Source organism: Entelurus aequoreus, linkage group LG14 (genome assembly GCF_033978785.1).
Source record: "Entelurus aequoreus isolate RoL-2023_Sb linkage group LG14, RoL_Eaeq_v1.1, whole genome shotgun sequence".
Classification (NCBI taxonomy): domain Eukaryota; kingdom Metazoa; phylum Chordata; class Actinopteri; order Syngnathiformes; family Syngnathidae; genus Entelurus; species Entelurus aequoreus.
This window is the reverse complement of record NC_084744.1, coordinates 47,111,238-47,133,608: the sequence shown is the minus strand read 5'-3', so window position 1 is coordinate 47,133,608 and position 22,371 is coordinate 47,111,238. Positions and strand designations below refer to the sequence as shown.

Genomic DNA, 22,371 nt, shown 5'->3' with positions numbered 1-22,371 from the left:
TTTGAATGACTCTTGCCATGATGTGTTGCGTTAACATACCAGGCACGTTCTCAGTTGGTTATTTGTGCGTCATATGGCGTACACTTATTCAGCCTGTTGTTCACTATTCTTTATTTATTTTAAATTGCCTTTCAAATGTCTATTCTTGGTGTTGGATTTTATCAAATAAATTTCCCCCAAAAGTGCGACGTATATATGTTTTTTTCCTTCTTTATTGTGCATTTTCGGCCAGTGCGACATATACTCCGGAGCGACTTATAGTCCGAAAAATACGGTATTTTGAATAAATGGGTTATACTTGTATAGCGCTTTTCTACCTTCAAGGTACTCAAAGCGCTTTGACACTATTTCCAAATTCACACACACATTCACACACTGATGGCAGGAGCTGCCATGCAAGGCCCTAACCACGACCCATCAGGAGCAAGGGTGAAGTGTCTTGCTCAAGGACACAACGGACGTGGCGAGGTTGGTAGAAGGTGGGGATCTAACCAGGAACTCTCAGGTTGCTGGCACAGCCACTCTCACAACTGCGCTACGCCGTCCCCTGTAAAATGAATCATTTACTAGGGTGTCCTTTTAGTTCATAAATGCATACATACAGTATGCTAGATCACAACATTTAGTATTTAGATATATGTCATAAACAAAGTGGCCACTGGGAGTGCAACGACTCGTCAACAAATTTGTTGCCCACAAATGTATTTGTGGGCAACAAATTTGTCACTTTTTTCTGCACAGCCACTTGCAACAACAATCGCAGTTGCAAACATGTAAAGTTTGCACCTCACTTTGCAAAGCGAACCTTATTTTTTTATGGCAGTAGATCTGTGATGCAGAAACATTTCAAGTGGAGGCATGATGTCAGATATCTAGAACATGTGTTCTCAACACAGTAAGATGCTTAACTTGTTACCTCGCTGACAAGTGTGAGACAAAGTTGTGTGAAAAACAGATTTGACTATAATTTCAGAAAAGTCCACGATCTAAATGTTGTCTACATCAATTCAAGTACTGTTTTTATTTGACAGGAACTTCAGATGTGAAGCAGCGTCTGCACAATAACAAATATCAATCACACACACATTCACACGCACAAACATTAGGCACCACAGCATTAAAGAATAGGTATCCAATATATTAGATAGCTAAAATGTTCAAATTAATCAAGTCTATTAGATTGCTAAAAATGCCAGGAGTAATCAATAATCAATAGTATACCCGTGTGGAGATTTACAAACACATCATCAATACATGTTTCTTTTTTTAGGAGGCAAGATAGCTTTGGTGTGTGTTGTTTGTTTGTATTTCTATTTTTACAGTTATTCGTTTACATTAAAAAATATATACTTTGTCATTGCTTTTAAAAAGACAAAAGTTTAATAGTCATTTTGGTTTTATAAAAGCCTAATGAGCAGCACAGTTAGAGTATAAATAAATATAGATGAATGAATTTGTAATTTTGTTAGTTGGCACATGTTGAATTTAAGAGCAAATGTCAAAATTAGAGCCACTGAGTAGATTTATGCTTCATAATCTGATCAGTCAACTAATCATTAAGATATATTTCGTAGTCGACTATCAAAATAGTCGCTAGTTAAATGGGTTATACTTGTATAGAGCTTTTCTACCTTCAAGGTACTCAAAGCACTTTGACACTATTTCCACATTCACACACACATTCACACACTGATGGCGGGAGCTGCCATGCAAGGCCCTAACCATGACCCATCGGGAGCAAGGGTGAAGTGTATTGCTCAAGGACACAACGGACGTGACAAGGTTGGTAGAAGGTGGGGATTGAACCAGGAACCCTCAGGTTGCTGGCACGGCCACTCTCCCAACTGCACCACAGCGTCCCCACTGTTGCATCCCTAGTGCCCACTTAGGCTATGTCTACACTAAGCCGGATAACCCCTTAAACGAATAATTATTTAGCCTAAGCCCCATTTCAGCCACACTAAACCAGCGTTTAAGGTAACCCTCTCTGGATAATTTTTTACACGGGTAAGCGCACCATGTATTTCTTGAATCTCCGGCTCTTAGCTTTGTATGGACTCATTGATCGTTTACAAACCTACTTCGGAGAGGAAGTGAAGTCATAAAGACCGCACCCCACGCAGGAAGTGAAATCAGAAAGAACGCGCCACAGCCAGCTTCATAACAACCGGAGCTAACCACTGGAAAGATGGAGGCGAGTCATCCAGACATGCCCGTGTTTCTCCTTCTTCTACATGTACAGCTTGTGTAAATCACACATGAATACCTTAAGAGAAGAAAACGCGCGATTGCAGCTATTTCGGATACAACACATCTCAGACGGCAAGAGAACTTTCGAATGTCCAGGTCAGCTGTGATTCTACTTACCGAAAAAAACGTCCATTTGTCGACGTAGAGAACGAAAATGTGGGCTCCCGTGGATGTGATAAAAAAGGTAGCGTGTGCTTTGTATTACCTGGCCGCCGAGGGAAGACTACGAAAAACATAGAATGCTTTCGGACTGGCAAAGCAGACTGTATCAGTTATTGTCCGCCATGTATGTCGCAGACTCGACGTCTAGGTCCAGAGTATATAAAGTCACCAAAAACGACAATGAAGGTGAAGGCAAAAGAGTGAGGAGTGTCCTGACCAGATATTTAGATGCCTAGATTGATTGTTGTCAAAATGTTCTTTATCACATTGTTTACGTGTCTAATAAAGATTTGATTAATTTATGGTGTCTCAGGTGTGATTCACTACAATAGGGCCCCACAGCACACTGGACTCCAGTTCATTGAAAGACCACAACACTGGACATTGTTCAGATAAACTCAATTTCATTTAAGAACTTGCACACAAAGCAACACTGGAGGTGACTATGATGTGCACATTTTCCGCGCATGCTTACTAGGTCGCGTTGCGCCGGCGGACGGAGTGGGGAGGGGTTCTTAAACGACCATTGTGTGTGTGTGGACAAGGATAAGGTTAGGTGGGATTTACCCTGGATAACCGGCTTAGTGTAAACGGGGCCTTAAACTACAGCTGTAAAACATTTATATTTACGCGTGTAGATCCTCCAGAATTCAATAATTAACAACTTACAGTATGTACCATTTTCCTCTGGTACATACACTGAATGTGCTTTAGGAAGCACAGCTACAGTGTGTGTACGTGTCTGATGAGGCACTAAACATCCAGGGCTCCAACACTTTGAAATGGGGTTCATAATTATATAGAATGTTGGAACATGTTTTTTATTAAAGCTATGCTGTGTACTTAAAAATATACACAGAAAACTCAAGGCATGTGGTACAACTGAACAATCTAATTCTGATGACATCCAAATTCCCAGTCTTGTATTGCCTTTACAGAAGACAATAAGCAATCATCCGTCCTACTCAAGGTCCAATATAAACCATTTTCAAGCACTTTCATTAAGAATTTTCAAGATTTTTGCAGCTTTGGTGGATGACAAGCCATATCTACACACACACACACACACACACTGTATAACCTACATACATACATACATACATACATACATATATATATATATATATAGTGGAAGTTTCTGTGGTTTATCCGTTATACAGTGCTCAATACCGGGGTAGAGCGGAATATACGTTAGGTCAGGAAAAAACAGAGGCTATTTCATCCCTACAAGCCTGTTTCGCAGGGGATTTTATTGAAGTGTCTGTGGTTGTTACATATATATAAGGTACATTACATGGGTGTGTGGCCATTGTTACAATGGCCACCCCGCCCCCCTACCAACCACAGACACTTCAATAAAATCCCCTGAAGAGCAGGGAAACCTGCGAAACAGGCTTGTAGGGATGAAATAGCCTGTGTTTTTTCCTGACCTAACGTGTGTGTGTGTGTATATATATATATATATATATATATATATATATATATATATATATACATACATATATATATATATATATATATACATACATATATATATATATATATATATACATACATATATATATATATATATATATATATATATACATACATATATATATATATATATATATATATATATATATATATATATATATATATATATATACACATACATACATACACAGTATATACAGTATGTATTACATACATTACATTACATCATGACATTTAAACAGACGCTATGAATGCATTCCGTTTACTATGAATAAATGATAACGAAGTCCATGAACAACATTATAAAGAAAGCCATTTCAAGAATGTCAACCTTGTGACAAATATTTTATTTTTTTTGTGTCTTATGTAGTCTGCACTAAATCATACTGACAACTGGAAAATGTTTTGTTTTCATTTTTTGTACAATTCGGTCTTGGTCTGAACTTTTTGAAAGGTATTACTCGTGAAAATCTTTGTGCTACTGTACTGTGCAATGTATTGTGTCGTAAAAAAAAAAAAAGGAATATGTCCAGTGGGATACATTGCGGTTGTCTACAATACTACATTACTTGTTTTAAAAGCAGAATTTTTGCTTCTGAATCTTGTTGCCTACCAACCATGTCACTGATTTTGATGTCCTGAGATTGCCAATAGTAATACACACACTGTTAAATTGAAACATCCCTGACAGTATTAAATCTACCCGAGCATTATTATTAAGAAAAGTGTCTTGCATATTGATCTGATTGCATCTTTGATATACACTAACACTGTACAGTGTAAAAGATTAATTTAAACTACCTTAAACACTGGAAAACAAGCATGTGTTGCCTATCTCTACTAAAATTTTACTTTACCATGAAATATAATTATTTAAATCCTTAAGAATTGTTATATTGTTACACACAGTATTTGTGTCACTTTTTATCCTAACTATACTTTAAATGTATTTCCTAGAAAAATATGGTCGTCCAAATTCACACACTTTTGTCCTGTTCCCAGATTTTATTTCAGTCTTGTTATCCTAACCGCATCAAAAAAATGTGAACATTTTCTACAAAGTCACATGGGCCACAGGAAGTTGCATCATTCATACAGACCCTTTGTAGGCCATGGAAAACCCAAAAGTAAGTTCACTTATTTAATTTCCTGTACATTTGATCATATTTCCCCTATGACTGGAGGGTGTTAAAATCTCAGCACAATTCTGTTACTATACCGTAATTTCCAGGCTGCAGAGCGCACCCACCTAATTGTTGGACCGCTTTGATTTTGTACATATATTGACCGCACCAGTCATTAAGCTGCAGGTGTACATTTTGAAACATTAAATATTTACACAGGTGCCTGTAACAAGGCATACAATGCGGCTCCATCGTCTTTGGCTTTTGGGGCTGCGTTGTGTGCATTTCGTTGAGGCCTCCCCAAGATGATGGTGAGTCCATAACGTGGTAAATGGCTGACTGAATGATTGTGTGAGTGTGTTTAATTTAATATGAACATTTTCATTGGTCCACCTTGACAATCACATTGGTCTGATGTAAAAAAGCTAAATATAATGGAGGCATGTGAAGCCTTTGAACACGGAAAATCCATAAATTAGTCGCTGCATTGTATAAAGCACAGGTGGAAAAAAAGTAGTGGCTTATAGTCCGGAAATTATGGTAAATTGTATATTTTTACAATATACTATTGTGTTTAAACATTCTAATGTCCTTAATGTTAACATGCTATTAGCATAAATGTCAAGTGGCTATATTTGTTGCATTTGCTAATTCTAAGCTAAAAACTCACTCCTGTTACTCAAATTTGTCATGTTTGTCATTGGAACCTTGTACCTGAGATGGGCCAATACACATTTTGAGTAGTTTAATATGGCTATGTTCACACTGCATGGAAGGATGGTCAATTCGGATTTTTTTGTCAAATCCAATATTTTTATATAGTCGCTCACATTACAAAAAAAAGTGTGATCGCTAATGTGAGCGCAAACTAACCTGCATCCGGTAGTAAACATTGCTCCTATTCTAGTCTGTCTCCAGTACTGGCGCATTTGTGTCAATTTCAAGGATTTTGTGCAATTAAAGTCCACATTTTCTGAACTTATTGCATGCAGAAGATTGAGAGGGAAGAGGGCAAGCATTTTGACTCTCACAGTTTAAGGGGCATTTGCTTCGATGTCTGCTCCGAAGAGCAAGCAGTCAGAGACACAGGCGGGAGTGGTGGAGCATAGAAGTGAGTTCCTGAAACATTGTTTTTGCCTGTTTTCTGCTCATTTGTCAGCTATTTATTTTGCAACCTTCTATTTTGGCGAATAATTGAAACGCTTATCACTTTTTGATGACATTTCTGTTTGGATAATTGGACCCGAGTGTTTTTCATTACGTTTTACTTCTGCTCCTGTATGTAAAAACCTGCACTGCAAAAACTTAATTTCCCCATTGTGGGATAAATAAAAGTCTTTGATTGATTGATTGAGACTTTTATTAGTAGGTTGCACAGTGAAGTTCATATTCCGTACAATTGACCACTAAATGGTAACACCCGAATAAGTTTTTCAACTTGTTTAAGTCGGGGTCCACTTAAATTGATTCATGATACAGATATATACTAGCATATATAATATCATATATCGATTTATATCCTATTCCGAAAATGGCCTGGTCAGATTTGAAAAATTCGGAATTGCACTGTTCCCATTGACGTGACAAAATCAGATAGGTCTTATATGGGAATTGACCTGCAGTGTGAACCAGGCCTTTATGTATAATCAGATACAGAGTTGAAAAAAAACAATAATGTACCGTATTTTCCGGACTATAAGCCGCACCGGTGTATAAGCCACACCCACAAGATTTTTGAAGATAAAATTATGTTTATATATAGTAGCCTAGCCGCACTGCAGATACATACCTGTATGTTGTCAAATTAGATATTTACTTTGAACAATTCTGTAAATATTTATTTTTGTACCTTAATTGTTGCCAAACGGTGCCCGAAACACAGCAGTAAAACAGCTGATCAAACAAAACAGAAGTCATCGATTTCTTTATAAGATGAGAAAGATTTTCTCCCTTTTTCATAAGGTTCAAAAATGTTTATCAGGATTCTCCTTCCTTGTACTTTGTAAACACTTTGAGTTTGAACAGTTTCTTAAAGTGCATCATTTTAGTACATTGGTTGATTTCTTTGCTTAATCCATTCCATAATTTAGCCGTTATCGAAGAAAAATCCATAGATTGGCCGCACCTTTGTATAAACCGCGGGGTTCAAAGCTTGGGGAAAAAGCAGAGGTTTATATTACGGAAAATACGGTAGGTTTATTTTGAAGACCCTTGAAAGGGACTAGCGGTAGGAAATGGATGGATGGATGGATGGATGGATGGATGGATGGATGGATGGATGGATGGATGGATGGATGGACGTTACAACAACCAAGTGGCACTGATTTGGTGGAATGGTGCTGATAAAACAAATTTTGTCACATAAATAAGGTTTCCATTGCTTGACAGTGGTCTTTAAAAGTGTCAGGAAAGTGCAGCAGCTTAACTGAAACTAAGAAAAAAAACATTTTTTCAAACTTGCTAAGATAACTTCCGTAATTAAGGCAAAAAAATGAATTTTAGTTCCTACAGTGAGAGTAAACAGAAGATGGTGTGAACTGAAAATATGGCTTCTTATTATATTTTGAGGGTTGCACACACTTTTCATACCTGGTTCATGCCAACACAATAAATATACAAATACATGTAATAAATATACAAATACATAAATAATAAACTCTACAAATATGAATAAATGGGAACTAACCTGGAAGCCTTTACTGACATATATTGAATCATAACTTAGACTTTTTAAAAAAAAAATGTATATTTTTTGTAGTTTTATTTCTTTTTTATTATTGTTATTATTTTTTTGTATTGTTCCCACACTACTATTGCTTTTTTGTGTCACTTTTGATATGGTTTTGTCACGGTTTACTTGCTTTTTTTTGGTGACTTTTTTATTTTCTTGCATCTGATCGAGCCACGAAAATGTGACTTTCTTCTTCTTTTTTTAAGTGTGAACGGTGGAGAGGTCCCCGGGAGGTGATCTAGTGATCACTTCCTGAGGATCCTTGATGCCGAGGAATATTCATCCATCTTGCTATGGTCTGGATCATCTGCTGATCCTGAGCCAGTGCAGGATGGATGGATATATACAATATCTGGGTACTTTTTTCTAATAATGTCTATACTGTAAAACCTTGAGTTGTTAAAGCCCAAGTGCACCTCTCTCCTCAAGTGTGCAAGTGAGTGTGTATGAGTGGATGTGTGCATGTATGAAGGGTCTGAGTGAGCAAAGTATGATTGTCAAATGCATAGGGCCCGAGCACCCACGCGGGATTGATGGCAACTTTCAATCTTTTAAATAATTTTAGAAAAATCAATCTTGTTGTTGTTAATTTTGTGGCGAGTTTGGTCCGTTATACATAATAAAAAAGTCACAAATCAAGTAATCTATAATTTAAAAAGTCTAACAAAGATTTCAATGTGCCCGATAATGAACTAATGACACTATAATTTTGACTTTGAACACACTGCATACGAGCGAATGAAGGGCATACTGACTCAACAGCCATAAATGTCACACTAAGGGTGGCAGTGTGAACAACGCCAACACTGTCATAAACATGTGCCATATAGTGAAACCACACTAAACAACAACGACAAACACATTTTGGAAGAATATTTGCACCGCAACACAACATAAACACTACAGAACAAATTCCCTGCAGCACCAACTTCTCCGGGATGCAACAATATAAACAAACGCCATTCGTGGATCTACACCTAACATCCACTGTAATGATACCACATACAATAGCATATCTAGTCGATACTACTATCATTACGTTGATATTTTTTAACATCACAAAATCTTCTTTTGTTTTTAAAAATGTATATCCTGTGTTCGGGATCTGTCTGTGTGGAGTTTGCACGTTCTCCCTGTTACTGCGTGGGTTCCCTCCGGGTACTCCGGCTTCCTACCACCTCCAAAGACATGCACCTGGGGATAGGTTGATTGGCAACACTAAAATTGGCCCTAGTGTGTGAATGTGAGTGTGAATGTTGTCTGTCTATATGTGTTGGCCCTGCGATGAGGTGGTGACTTGTCCAGGGTGTACCCCGCCTTCCGCCAGAATGCAGCTGAGATGGGCTCCAGCACCCCCCGCGACCCCGAACGGGACAAGCAGTAGAAAATGGATGGATGGATTATGTTTATAAACTCAGGAAATATGTCCCTGGACACATGATGACTTTGAATATGACAAATGTATGATCCTGTAACTACTTGGTATCGGATTGATACCTGAATTTGTAGTATCATCCAAAACTAATGTAAATTGATTGATTGATTGAAACGTTTATTAGTAGATTGCACAGTACAGTACATATTCCGTACAATTGACCACTAAATGGTAACACCCGAATAAGTTTTTCAACTTGTTGTCCACGTTAATCAATTCATGGTAAAGTATCAAACAAGAGAATAAGTGATTATTACATTTTAACAGAAGTGTAGATAGAACATGTTGAAACAGAAAGTAAGCAGAATTCATTTTCTACCACTTGTCCTTAATAATGTTGACAAAATAATAGGTAGATAAATGACACAATATGTTACTGCATATGTCAGCGGAGTAATTAGGAGCCTGTTTGTTTACTTACTAATAAAAGACAAGTTGTCTTGTATGTTCACTAGGGCTGTGAATCTTTGGGTGTCTCACGATTCGATTCAATATCCATTCTTGGGGTCACGATTCGATTCAAAATCGACTTTTTTTTTTCAATTAAACACGATTCTCAATTCAAAAACGATTTTTTCCTGATTCAAAAGGATTCTCTATTCATTCAATACATAGGATTTCAGCAGGATCTACCCCAGTCTGCTGACATGCAAGCAGAGTAGTAGATTTTTGTAAAAAGCTTTTATAATTGTGAAGGACAATGTTTTATCAACTGATTGAAATAATGTAAATTTGTTTTAACTATTAAATGAACCAAAAATATGACTTATTTTATCTTTGTGAAAATATTGGACACAGTGTGTTGTCAAGCTTATGAGATGCATTTTTATAAATGTCAAATGATAATGTCAATGAGGGATTTTTAATCACTGCTATGTTGAAATTGTAACTAATATTGATACTGTTGTTGATAATATTCATTTTTGTTTCACTACTTTTGGTTTGTTCTCTGTCGTGTTTGTGTCTCCTCTCAATTGCTCTGTTTATTGCAGTTCTGAGTGTTGCTGGGTCGGGTTTGGTTTTGGAATTGGATTGCATTGTTATGGTATTGCTGTGTATTGTTTTGTTGAATTGATTAATTAAAAATAAATAGAATACAATTTAAATAAATAAAAAAAATAATTGATTTTTTAATAATTGAGTTTGAGTTTATTTCGAACATGAAAGCATACAACATGATACATCACAATTTCCAGTTTCTCTTTTCAACATGTTCGAAAAGGAGTAGGAAGAAGCAGAGCTTATTTAATCCTACCCCTTTTCTTTTACATAACAGTTGCTAAAACTTTTGTTCACTTCCTGTTCTCAATTTATTCACAATATACTCCATAAGTAATCACAATAAAAATAAATACATAAATAATACTCCGTGAAGTAAGTTACATTTCATATGATGAGATAAGTAAGATTATTATGAGAGTGAAAGAATGGATGAATTAAATAAATTCAGAATGTTTATCATGGTTCTTCTTCTTCGTACTTTGTAAACACTTAAAGTTTGAAGAGTTTCTTGAAGTGTATCATATTAGTACATTTTTTGATTGCTTTGCTTAATCCATTCCATAATTTAATTCCACATACTGATATACTGAAGGTCTTAAGTGTTGTACATGCGTACAAATGTTTTAAATTACATTTCTCTCTAAGATTATATTTCTCCTCTTTTTTTGAGAATAATTGTTGTATATTCTTGGGTAGCAGATTATAGTTTGCTTTGTGTATAATTTTAGCTGTTTGCAAATTCACTATGTCGTGGAATTTCAGTATCTTTGATTCAATAAATAAAGGATTTGGATGTTCTCTATATCCAACATTATGTATTATTGAAACTGATCTTTTTTGTAACACCGTTAATGAATGAAGTGTACTTTTGTAATTATTTCCCCATATTTCTACACAGTCACTCAGATATGGTAACACTAGTGAGCAGTAGAGAATATGAAGTGTTTTTTTGTCTAGAACATGTTTTGCCTTATTCATTATAGACGTGTTTCTTGCTACTTTATGTTGTATATTTTTTACGTGAGATTTCCAGTTCAATTTATCATCAATCATACCTAGAAATTTGGTTTCGTTTACTCTTTCAATTTCTTTTCCGTCTATTTGTATTTGTGTTTGACTTTCTCTTCTACTGTTACCAAACAGCATTATTTTAGTTTTACTGAGATTCAACGATAATGAGAATAGATTCTGAATCGCGATTCAAATTCGAATCGATTTTTTCCCACACCCCTAATGTTCACTATTTTATTTAAGGACAAACTTGCAATAAGAAACACATGTACCCTAAGATTTTTTTGTTAAAATAAAGCCAATAATGAAATTTTTTGTGGTCCCCTTTGATTGATTGATTGAAACTTTTATTAGTAGATTGCACAGTACAGTACATATCCCGTACAATTGACCACTAAATGGTAACACCCGAATAAGTTTTTCAACTTGTTTAAGTCGGGGTCCACGTTAATCAATTCATTTATTTAGGAAGTACTGAAATACTTTTGGTACTGGTACCAAAATATTGGTATCGGGACAACACTGGTACACACACACACCGAGCACCCACTGGCAGAAATGTAGATCGGCGCCTATGATTTTAACGGGTAAAAATCAATTTAAAAAAATATATTTGCAAAAAATATACAAATACATGACAGAAAGACGACCAACTCACAATGGCACCATCCCAGGTGGCAGCACCAGTGCAGCTTGAAGCACTTCCCATGGCTGTGTGTGGCGCAGATGGAGAGTCCGTCACAAGGCAGGAAGTCGGGTCGACCGGCGCAGCTTTTGGCCAAAGCCTGCGCTTCGTCCAACTTCTCACTCTTCGCACACTTTGCAGCCCCGGAGGTGGCCATAACAGCATCGCCCGAACTTCACCCCACACCTCCACAAAAATATAGAAAGAACAAAACACTCGCTTTTTTTTTTTTTTTTTGGAGGGGTGGGGACTACAACATGACCGCCAAGGAGCACCGCGGCGAGAGATCCACGAAGACCGCCCGAGGAGGAGGCTCCTCACCGGGGAGGGGGGGAGCAGACGACGGCTGAGGGAGGTGACGCTGGTCGTCTTCACTCAAAAGGTAGCGACATGTTCCGTGAAAGTCGGTGGTTAGTCGACGTTAGTTGTGATATCCTATCCTAAAATCGTCCACGACGGTGTTCCACACCTCTCCCCATCGTGGCATCATCCAGCCGCCGGGAGGCTCCAGTCTGTGTGTGCGTGTGTGTGTGTGTGTGTGTGTGTGTGTGTGTGTGTGTGTGTGTGTGTGTGTGTGTGTGTGTGTGTGTGTGTGTGTGTGTGTGTGTGTGTGTGTGTGTGTGTGTGTGTGTGTGTGTGTGTGTGTGTGTGTGTGTGTGTGTGTGTGTGTGTGTGTGTGTGTGTGTGTGTGTGTGTGTGTGTGTGTGTGTGCCTACAACATCTCAACTTCACACGGCAGGAGGAGTCCACAAAGCTCGGCCCACTCGGGGAAAAAACCCCCACCACGACTGAAAATGAAGGAGCCCTCCCACGTAGCCACACAGTTATACAACACTGCTTTTAGACGGATCCCCGAGCTTGTAGGAGCGTTTTATTGTAGAATATTAAACTAGTATCGTATTATTGGCTGGAGGCGGCGGCCGCTAGATGGCAGCACTGCACGTCTGCTTTCAAATGCGAGGCAGCCATTGATTTATATAAAAGGCCTTTCTGCCAGCTGATCCACAATAAACATCTGACTTGTTTCCTCTCAGAAGGGATTATTTTTTCCCCACACAATTCCCTGAATATACAGGAAGTTGAACTACAGCGAATGCAAATAAATTGATGTACTACTGTCATACTTGCCAACCTTGAGACCTCCAATATCGAGAGGTGGAGGTGGGGGGGGGGGGGGGGGCGTGGTTAAGAGGAGAGTATATTTACAGCTAGAATTCACCAAATCAAGTATTTCATATATATACAAATGTATGAAATACTTGACTTTCAGGGAATTCTGGCTATATATATATATTTTATTTTTATTTTTTTATTATACATATAAATAAAAGACATACTTGAATTTCAGTGTTCTGCAGGCTATCCAGTAGATGGCAGTATTGTCCTGTTTAAGAGTGTCACAACATTGCTGTTTACGGCAGACAAACTGCTTTACGGTAGACTAAACGTGACTGCTGTTGTTGTGTGTTGTTACCGCGCTGGGAGGACGTTAATGAAACTGCCTAACAATAAACCCACATAAGAAACCAAGAACCTTGTTGTGCACTCTACTCTCTAAAAGTCGTAGATGTTATGACGTCATCGGGCAGGCAAGCTATTTATATTGTGGGAAAGCGGACGTGAGAACGGCTGTCCCCACTCAGGTCCGCATTGAGCTGGAGGGGGCGTGGCCTCCAGCTCCGGCTGAATACCGGAAGTTTGTCGGGAGTAAATCTCTGCCGGGAGGTTGTCGGGAGAGGCGCTGAATACCGGGATTCTCCCGCTAAAAACGGGAGAGTTGGCAAGTATGACTACTGTATTCAGTCTGCACATAACAGCATATTGTATTAAGAGAGTAGACCTTGTTACCTGCACAATTGTCCGAGGTAGGGTTGTACGGTATACCGCTATCAGTATAGTACCGCGATACTAATAAATCATATTCGGTACTATACCGCCTCTGAAAAGTACCCACCTCCCTCCCCATCCCTGCGCCCCCGTCGTCGTCTTCACGTTGTGTCATTGCTGGTTTACGAGCAGACGAGCATGTTCGGCAGCGCACAATCACGGAGTACTTACAAGCAGACACAGTGTGTAGACAGAAAAGGGAGAACGGACGCATTTTGGCTTAAAAACTAAGGATAAAGGTGAAGTTGTAACACTGAAACACCCTCAGGAAGAGGTGCTTTAAGACATGGCTAGCTAGCTAGCGGCTAAAGTCCAGCCCCAGTCGGCAGTGTTTTAGCTACTTCTAAATCACTAATCCTCGCCTCCATGCCCACACAGCAGAAGACTGCTATACGGATCCGCCTTCAAGTCGCCCAACCCGCGTTACTGTCACATTCGTTTTGGCTCCGCCTAGAGGATACAGCTCCGCCTCTGAAAATTGTACGGTCAGACAGCTGATCCTGAGCGGACTCGTGTCTGATTCGCATACGCGGACGCGACAAACCAAACCGGCGCGCGCCGCCTAGAGTTATAGGCTCCGCCTACGCGCGCTGAGCCGACCAATGTCTGCACCCGCAGACGTGGACGCGCCTACTAGCGTGTACGCGCGTGAGCCAAGATCTCTGGACTTTCTTTGCTGGAACACGAACGTAAGTATAGATTTATTGATTTATTACTACATTCGCAGTAAAGATCAGCCTTTCTGTTTCCATCATCATTTATGTATGATTGTAATGACGTTGTTTGATATTAGGACTAGCAGTAAAACTTTATATTCTGTAAAAAAAGGCTATTTTATTTCCAGCGCCGCCTCCCAGAATGCTTTGCATGGGGACGTGCGTCTGACATCACGTATACAGAAAATTCAAAATGGCTGCACGAGGTAGGTGAGGCCCGAGCGAAGAAAAGTGGAAAAGAGTGTTATTCGTCAAAAAACCCACACAACGACGGTCATTTTTTCGCTGTGCTATTGTAAAATTGTCTTTTATCTGTTTTGTGTTCCGGGGGACCCCGACTCCAGAATGTGAAAGTTTCCCGCGTGAAGCCGGTGAGTAAAAAGTTCAATACAGTTAACTTAGGCCATCTTTTGTTAGACGCTGTGAATGTGTGTAGGTTACATGCTATGATATTCCACATATTTCCAACTGCTTGAAACGAAAGCGTATTACTTTATTGTCAGTGCTGTTTAGGCCCAGGTCGCTAACGTTACTGCGTTAGTCAACAACGTAACGTTAACGGAGTGGAAACAGCCGTTCTTTGCCATTAATATGAGTGTGTATTATTTCTTTCTTTGTTCTTTAGTGGAGCTCGAGATCCTGTTTACTGTGGACTAGCTGTGTGTGACGCCATGTTGTTTTTGTTTCCATTACAAAAAAAAGGTATGTCTATGTGTTTTTTGGCATAGTTAATTGTAGAAAAAAATATAAAATGAGGTGATGTGAGTGGGAAAAATTGCTGCACATATTAAGGATCCTTTTTCTTCATCTATATTTTTGTTATTAGCTGATGTATATATTTTATATGCTGTTTTTTATTTAATTAATTTATTAGAGACTATTTTATGCTTTATTTACCTTTTTTTATTATTATTATTTTATTTACTATTATTATTATTATTTCCACATGTAAGCATAAATAATTGATCATATTAGTACATTGTTTGATTGCTTTGCTTAATGCATTCCATAATTTAATTACACATACTGATATACTGAAGGTCTTAAGTGTTGTACGTGCATACAAATGTTTTAAATTACATTTCTCTCTAAGATTATTTTTCTCCTCTTTTTTTAGAAGAATTGTTGTATATTCTTGGGTAGCAGGTTAGTTTGCTTTGTTTATAATTTTAGCTGTTTGCAAATTCACTATGTCGTGGAATTTCAGTATCTTTGATTCAATAAATAAAGGATTTGTGTGTTCTCTATATCCAACATTATATATTATTCTAACTGATCTTTTTTGTAACACCGTTAATGAATGAAGTGTACTTTTGTAATTATTTCCCCATATTTCTACACAATAACTCAGATATGTAACACTAGTGAACAGTAGAGAATATGAAGTGATTTTTTGTCTAGAACATGTTTTGCTTTATTCATTATTGACGTGTTTCTTGCTACTTTATGTTGTATATTTTTTACTTGAGATTTCCAGTTCAATTTATCATCAATCATTATACCTAGAAATTTGGTTTCATTTACTCTTTCAATTTCTATTCCGTCTATTTGTATTTGTGTTTGACTTTCTTTTCTACTGTTACCAAATAGCATTATTTTAGTTTTACTGAGATTCAAAGATAGTCTGTTTTTGTCAAACCATCTTTTTAATTTGTTAATTTCTTCTGTTATTATTTGTATTATCTTCTGTGTGTTCTCTCCTGAACAAAACGCTGTTGTATCATCCGCAAATAATACTAACTTTAAATCTTTTGTAACTTTACAAATGTCATTTATCTAGACATTGAATAATTTAGGTCCTATATTGATCCCTGAGGTACACCACGGGATGTATTTAGCGTTGTAGACAAAACCACCACATTAATATTAAAGATATGGTTAACATTCTTAGTGCTAAAGATATTCCCCTCTCCTTGTATCCCTTCTCCCAGCTCCACCGTCTCGCCGAGTGCCAGCAAGAGTCATGAGTACTTGTCAACTCGACTCCTCAACTGGAGATAACTTTCTAGGTAAAGACTGATCTCCAAAATAATATCTCAGCATCCAGTAACCATGGTTAACAGATCACAACCATTTAATACCAATTTATCTCCCTTAGCACCTCACCATGGGGAAGGATGTATTCATATGCCTTCACCAGCACCTGCATTAAACATGCAGAGAGTTACACAAGGTAGGGACTGATCTCTGTATACACTACACCCATAATTTCAAACCCTACTTTACGATTGAGCTGAAGTTCTGACTATTATGACCTGTACTTTTACCTTTCTTATAGTTCTTACCACCTTGGGGCACCATTCAGGTAAAATCTCAGCTCATCTTACTTGCTTATTTGTATACACTAACACCTGTGCATGCTTTTGTCCACGTTGTTCCTTTGACGATGAATAAATACCCCTTTTCTTTCTTTCTACATTAAGGGTGCCTTTTCATCTGATTAAATTTATAATGAACAGGGACATTGCGGTTGTCCCAAGTGGATGGTATGATGATAGGATGGTTTTCTGGCCCAGCTATAAAAACACCGACAGAATTGAAAGGGCCGCTTTAAATGAGGAGCAGCATGAGCCAAACTGGCCAAGATTTGACGTTTCTGTTGTCCGAACTTGTGGTATGCAAATTCATAATGTTCTTGTTTAAAAATAACGTCATAGTTGCTTCTCTTTATGCTTGGAATAACCTATTGTGTCTATGTTCTGACCAGGTCTCTTGTAAGAGAGACCTGATTTATCATCATCAATAATAATAATATTCTGTTCAGCTCTACAGCTAATTTGAAACTCATGTTCATTTTAACATATTCAATTTTAGACAACTACAAAGACGCATTAAAAATAATGCAACAATATGGAAAGGGCTGCAACACCTCAGACCTGCAATCTGAGGCAGAGAACGAGGAGCTGCCAGAAAAAAGGAACAGGAAGCCAGTGTAAGTGTGTTCCGTCTTGTTTTTGTCATGTTTCTACAGTAATAGGAAGGTTATTTCCGGTAGCATTCAAAAATAGACCAGAGATGCTTGTACTATATGTATATTTGGCAATTTTGGTATTGCAATAATCCTAATGATATGGTTACCCAACAGCCATCGGGGACTCAGATGATAGCGAAGAAGACCCGGGAAATAGTGACCTCACATCTCCGGGGTTGGCAAGCCAATTGCACAGGCAGAGTAAGGAATAATCTCTTAACATCGAAAACAACAAAACCACCACATTAATATTAAAGATATGGTTAACATTCTTAGTGCTAAAGATATTCCCCTCTCCTTGTATCCCTTCTCCTAGCTCCACCGTCTCGCCGAGTGCCAGCAAGAGTCATGAGTACTTGTCAACTCGACTCCTCAACTGGAGATAACTTTCTAGGTAAAGACTGATCTCCAAAATAATATCTCAGCATCCAGTAACCATGGTTAACAGATCTCAACCATTTAATACCAATTTATCTCCCTTAGCACCTCACCATGGGGAAGGACGCATTCATATGCCTTCACCAGCACCTGCATTAAACATGCAGAGAGTTACACTAGGTAGGGACTGATCTCTGAAATATTAGTGTATAGATAGGCCCCTTGGGTATTACCAGTCATGGTTAACTGATGGCTCTCTCACAATGCCCACCTCACTAGGAACGGCAGTCCCTCCTCGACTCCCTCCACCCCCCTCACCAGCAGCCCTCAACATGTGGCAGACAGAGGAGCCTGGATCCAGCCTGGCCTACAGTCCAACATGGCGAGGGGAAAGAATGGCCGACAACATTTCCTGCTCTGGTGAGCAATAACTGACAAATACCGGATGGTCATTCTGTGCCACAAATTTTGGAAAAAATTCAAATTCACAAGCAATCACATATTTTCTTCAAACTTTGTCAATAACTTTTGTCATTAACTAAGGTCAATAGCTAATGTCAGGATTATGAGTAATGAGGATAAACACTGAAACATGTTAATTTTATACTGCTGTTTGTCAACAGCGCCTGAGGTAATCCACATCCTTAGCCTGCTGGAAACTATTAAGCACAACCAAGACCAGCTGATTGCGAAGGTAAACTTCTTAAGCCTTGAATAGGTCAATAATTCATAATGACATTGATTTTGATTCATTATTATTTTTTAAAGAAAGAAACAGCCTACATGGCAGCTTTGTGTGATTAGAGTAAACATTGCTACATTTTCTTGTTACATTTCACCTGTTTGCTCTTTAAATACCACTTTTAATGTTTTTTATTTATTTCGATCATATTTTTTAAAAATGTGCCCTGGGGCCGTTAAAAAATGACCTGCAGGCCGCAAATGGCCCACGGGCCGCACTTTGGACACCCCTGGCCTACACGAATACAAACATAGAATGATAGTACAAATATAATAAGAAAACAATGTCAACCTCCCAAAGTTGGGTTATGGATATTTATTTATGCCCCCCAACCCCAACCCCCCGCCGCCGTCATCCAACAGAGCCAAACAAGTACTCTGATCAAGGAACCAAATAACGATATTGTTTAAACATTTTGGATGTCTTGCACACCTATACCCTGATCACAAATTCATAGTTTACGCACCTTATTTTAACCACCTCCAGTAACTTTAAGTCATGTTTTTTTTTTCAAATGTAATCTCCTTAATACCTATCACATATTTTGTATTGTGTAAGCATACTTGGCTTTGGATGCTTCCTACCATAAACATAAACGTATCTGTCTTGTAATCTTGTTTGATTACAGGTGCTGTGAGTAAAAATGTGTTGACAAGGTCAGCCACGGACGCTGAGGTCACCAAACACGCCATCAGGTGGTTCAACTTGGCGGGGGATCGGGCAACGAGGAGACGAGTCCCGCTTCCACCTCCTCAGGAGGAATAGAGATGTATATGTATAAATAAACAACCTTTTATTGGACTTCTTGTCATTCACCAGTTATTCATTTTCTGATATGTTAGCTGTGCATGGAGCAGCGTTTCCTTGAAGTTGTAGCTTAATAGATTAAATATGTATATTTACTTTTTAAATATATATTATATATATTCACTTTATAGAGTGAATTGACCATTTTCTGTTTCTGCCTATTGACAATATTGTTAGTTTAAAAATACAAGGCAATGCATATGTAAGCCTATATTGCTGTAGTAGGGCTTAGTGAATTTTTTAGTTTCCTATTTTATCCTACAGCAAGAACAGAAGGGATTTTGAAAATAAGATAAAGGGGTCCAAAACGGCCAGATGAGCCAGGGTTTTTATGAGTCCGTTGCTGGTCCGCGGCGGGAGGTTAGGCTTTGATCTTGGGTGCGGAGCGGATGCAGCGCGCCGTCACGGCGCACCCGCCGCGGAAATAAGGCTTTGATCATGGGTGCGGAGCGCATTCAGCGCGCCACCACGGCGGATCCGCTACCTGCCGCCGTGGCGGATACGTTCCTGAGTGCAAATGGACGCCGATGCTGGTCCGTTTCGCGGTTCCGTTCCGGAAAGCGCGATACCTGCGCGGGGGATCCGCCGCGCAGTGTTTTTGCTGTGTGGGTGGCGAAAAATAAAGTACGTTTCTTACAAGTATAATCCCTGCAGGAAGAGAAATAGCTAAACATGCTTCACTACACACCGCAGCTCACCGGCGTCACAACGTAAACAAACGCCATTGGTGGATTTACACCTAACATCCACTGTAATGATACCAAGTACAGGAGCGTATCTAGTCGATATTACTATGATTACGTCAATATTTTTTGGCATCAGAACATCTTCTTTCGTTTTTTTTAAATATATATTATGTTTATAAATTCAGGAAATATGTCCCTGGACACATGAGGACTTTGAATATGACCAATGTATGATCCTGTATCGACTTGATATCGGATTGATACCCAAATTTGTGGTATCATCCAAAACTAATGTAAAGTATTAAACAACAGAAGAATAAGTGATTATTACATTTCAACAGAAGTGCAGATAGAACATGTTAAAAGAGAAAGTAAGCAGATATTAGCCGTAAATGAAAAAGTAGATTAATTATTAATTTTCTACCACTTGTCCTTAATAATTTTGACAAAATAATACAATGATAAACGACACAATATGTTACTGCATATGTCAGCAGACAATTAGGAGCCTTTGTTTGTTTACTTACTACTAAAAGATAAGTGGTCTTGTATGTTCACTATTCACACGGCAGGAAGAGTCCACAAAGCTCGGCCCACTCTGGAGAAAAACACCACGACTGAAAATGAAGGAGCCCTCCCACGTAGCCACACAGTTATACAACACTGCTTTAGACGGATTCCCGAGCGTGTAGGAGCATTTTATTGTAGAATCTAGTATCGTATTATAGGCTGGAGGCGGCAGCCGCTAGGTGGCAGCACTGCGCGTCTGCTCGATGGTGAGCGTGAGCTTTCAAATGCGAGGCAGCCATTGATTTATATAAAAGGCCTTTCTGCCAGCTGATCCAGAATAAACATCTGACTTGTTTCCTCTCAAAAGGGATTATTTTTTCCCCACACACATTTGCGAATGCAAATAAATTGATGTACAGTAATTCAGTCTGCACATAAAAGCATATTTATTATTGATCCAATATAAAACACCGTGAATTAACAGGCGCTTTTGTGTTTGTTTCACGTGGATGGGCAGGAGGCGGTGTGCAGGGAAGAGTCTTTTAACCCAATAACAGGGCAAATATACCACAAACAGAGCACCGCTGGGAGGCGTAAGTCAAATTTAAGGAAATATTTAGCATAGCATGAATAAAAAAAAGAAATGAAGTATTAGCATGAAGCGAGGAAAATAAACTAAACGGTAACAATGACTGAACAAACGCTGTTTCCCACCTAGGCCTTCAATGACGTCCGACTTCAATGATTACCTCTCAAAATACCATAATTTATGTCCCCACATGACCATTGCTAAAGAAATACTACACATGAACACATTTACGCAATTGAAACACATCAACAGTGTACAAAACGGGTTATATTCTGGCACATTTAAAAATCAATAAACCCACATCAGCAATTAAAACATATCTTATCCGGTACTGTCAAAATTTAAATTGCAAAAAACATATTAAACGTGAAAAAATTAAGAAATAAAATATTTGAACTCACAATTTGTAGCACACATTCGACGCCGTATAAGCCAGTGGTACCCCTTGTAGTCAGCTGATTCGAGTGGAAATGGCGAGCATTTCCCCATTTCATTGCTGACATCGTCTCACAAGATGTAGTTTCTCTTTAAATATCCTTCTTGAAAATGGCCTTGCAAATATATGTGTTGTCTTGCAGACTGGCTGGGTTCTTAAAGTTTACTCCACAGCGTGCTCATCAATAACATCCAGCTGCAGGCATGGCTACATTCAACAACCTAAACGGGGATACTGCGCATGCTCTTCACTACTGTGGCATGCTGGGTAATGGAGTTTTTATATTGCCTAGCTAATAACATCACAATATATTTCCTGCCGCCTAACCAACATTTTGTTCTCCTTCTTTGCGGGTCAACACTTCCTGCTAAGTTGCAACTTGTGATTGGGTACTCTGATTTCTGGTTATGTTAGGCCAGCAGAGAAGGCTTTGCTGGCCCTGATGGCACACCACTGGTGATTAGTCAGCAGGTGAGGACACTAATCAATAAACAGAAACAGGTGTGTATATTCAGTGCACTTAGCTATAAGAACATAAACAAAGGCAGACAATGAGCACTGGGGAACAGAACAAAACACTACACAAAGGGTACATCACAACAAAACAAAACCAAGACATGACCTGACCTGACCTGACCTGTGGGACAGGTCATGGCAGGTGCACCTCAATAAATTAGAACATAATGCAAAAGTTGATTGATTTCAGACTAAGACACCAATTAAGTGCTCAGGAAGTTTTTTCAGTTGATTAAAAGCAGGAAACTGTAGTTTAA

The 22,371-nt window shown here is 38.6% G+C and overlaps 1 protein-coding gene across 2 annotated transcripts in view; it reads right to left on the bottom strand.

Annotated features, from left to right (window-relative positions):
- Positions 1-21,985, bottom strand: part of zgc:162707 (UPF0524 protein C3orf70 homolog B) — a 58,241-nt gene extending 36,256 nt beyond the window's left edge. The window contains exon 1 of one of the 2 annotated variants that reach the window (XM_062070026.1): positions 21,564-21,985. In XM_062070026.1, coding sequence (XP_061926010.1) covers positions 21,564-21,651 — 88 coding nt within the window. In that variant the 5' untranslated portion in view covers positions 21,652-21,985. Of the gene's footprint in view, positions 1-11,849; positions 12,480-21,563 lie in introns of those variants that run through there. The other variant, XM_062070025.1, reaches the window with a different exon arrangement.
- Positions 21,986-22,371: the final 386 nt, after the last annotated feature.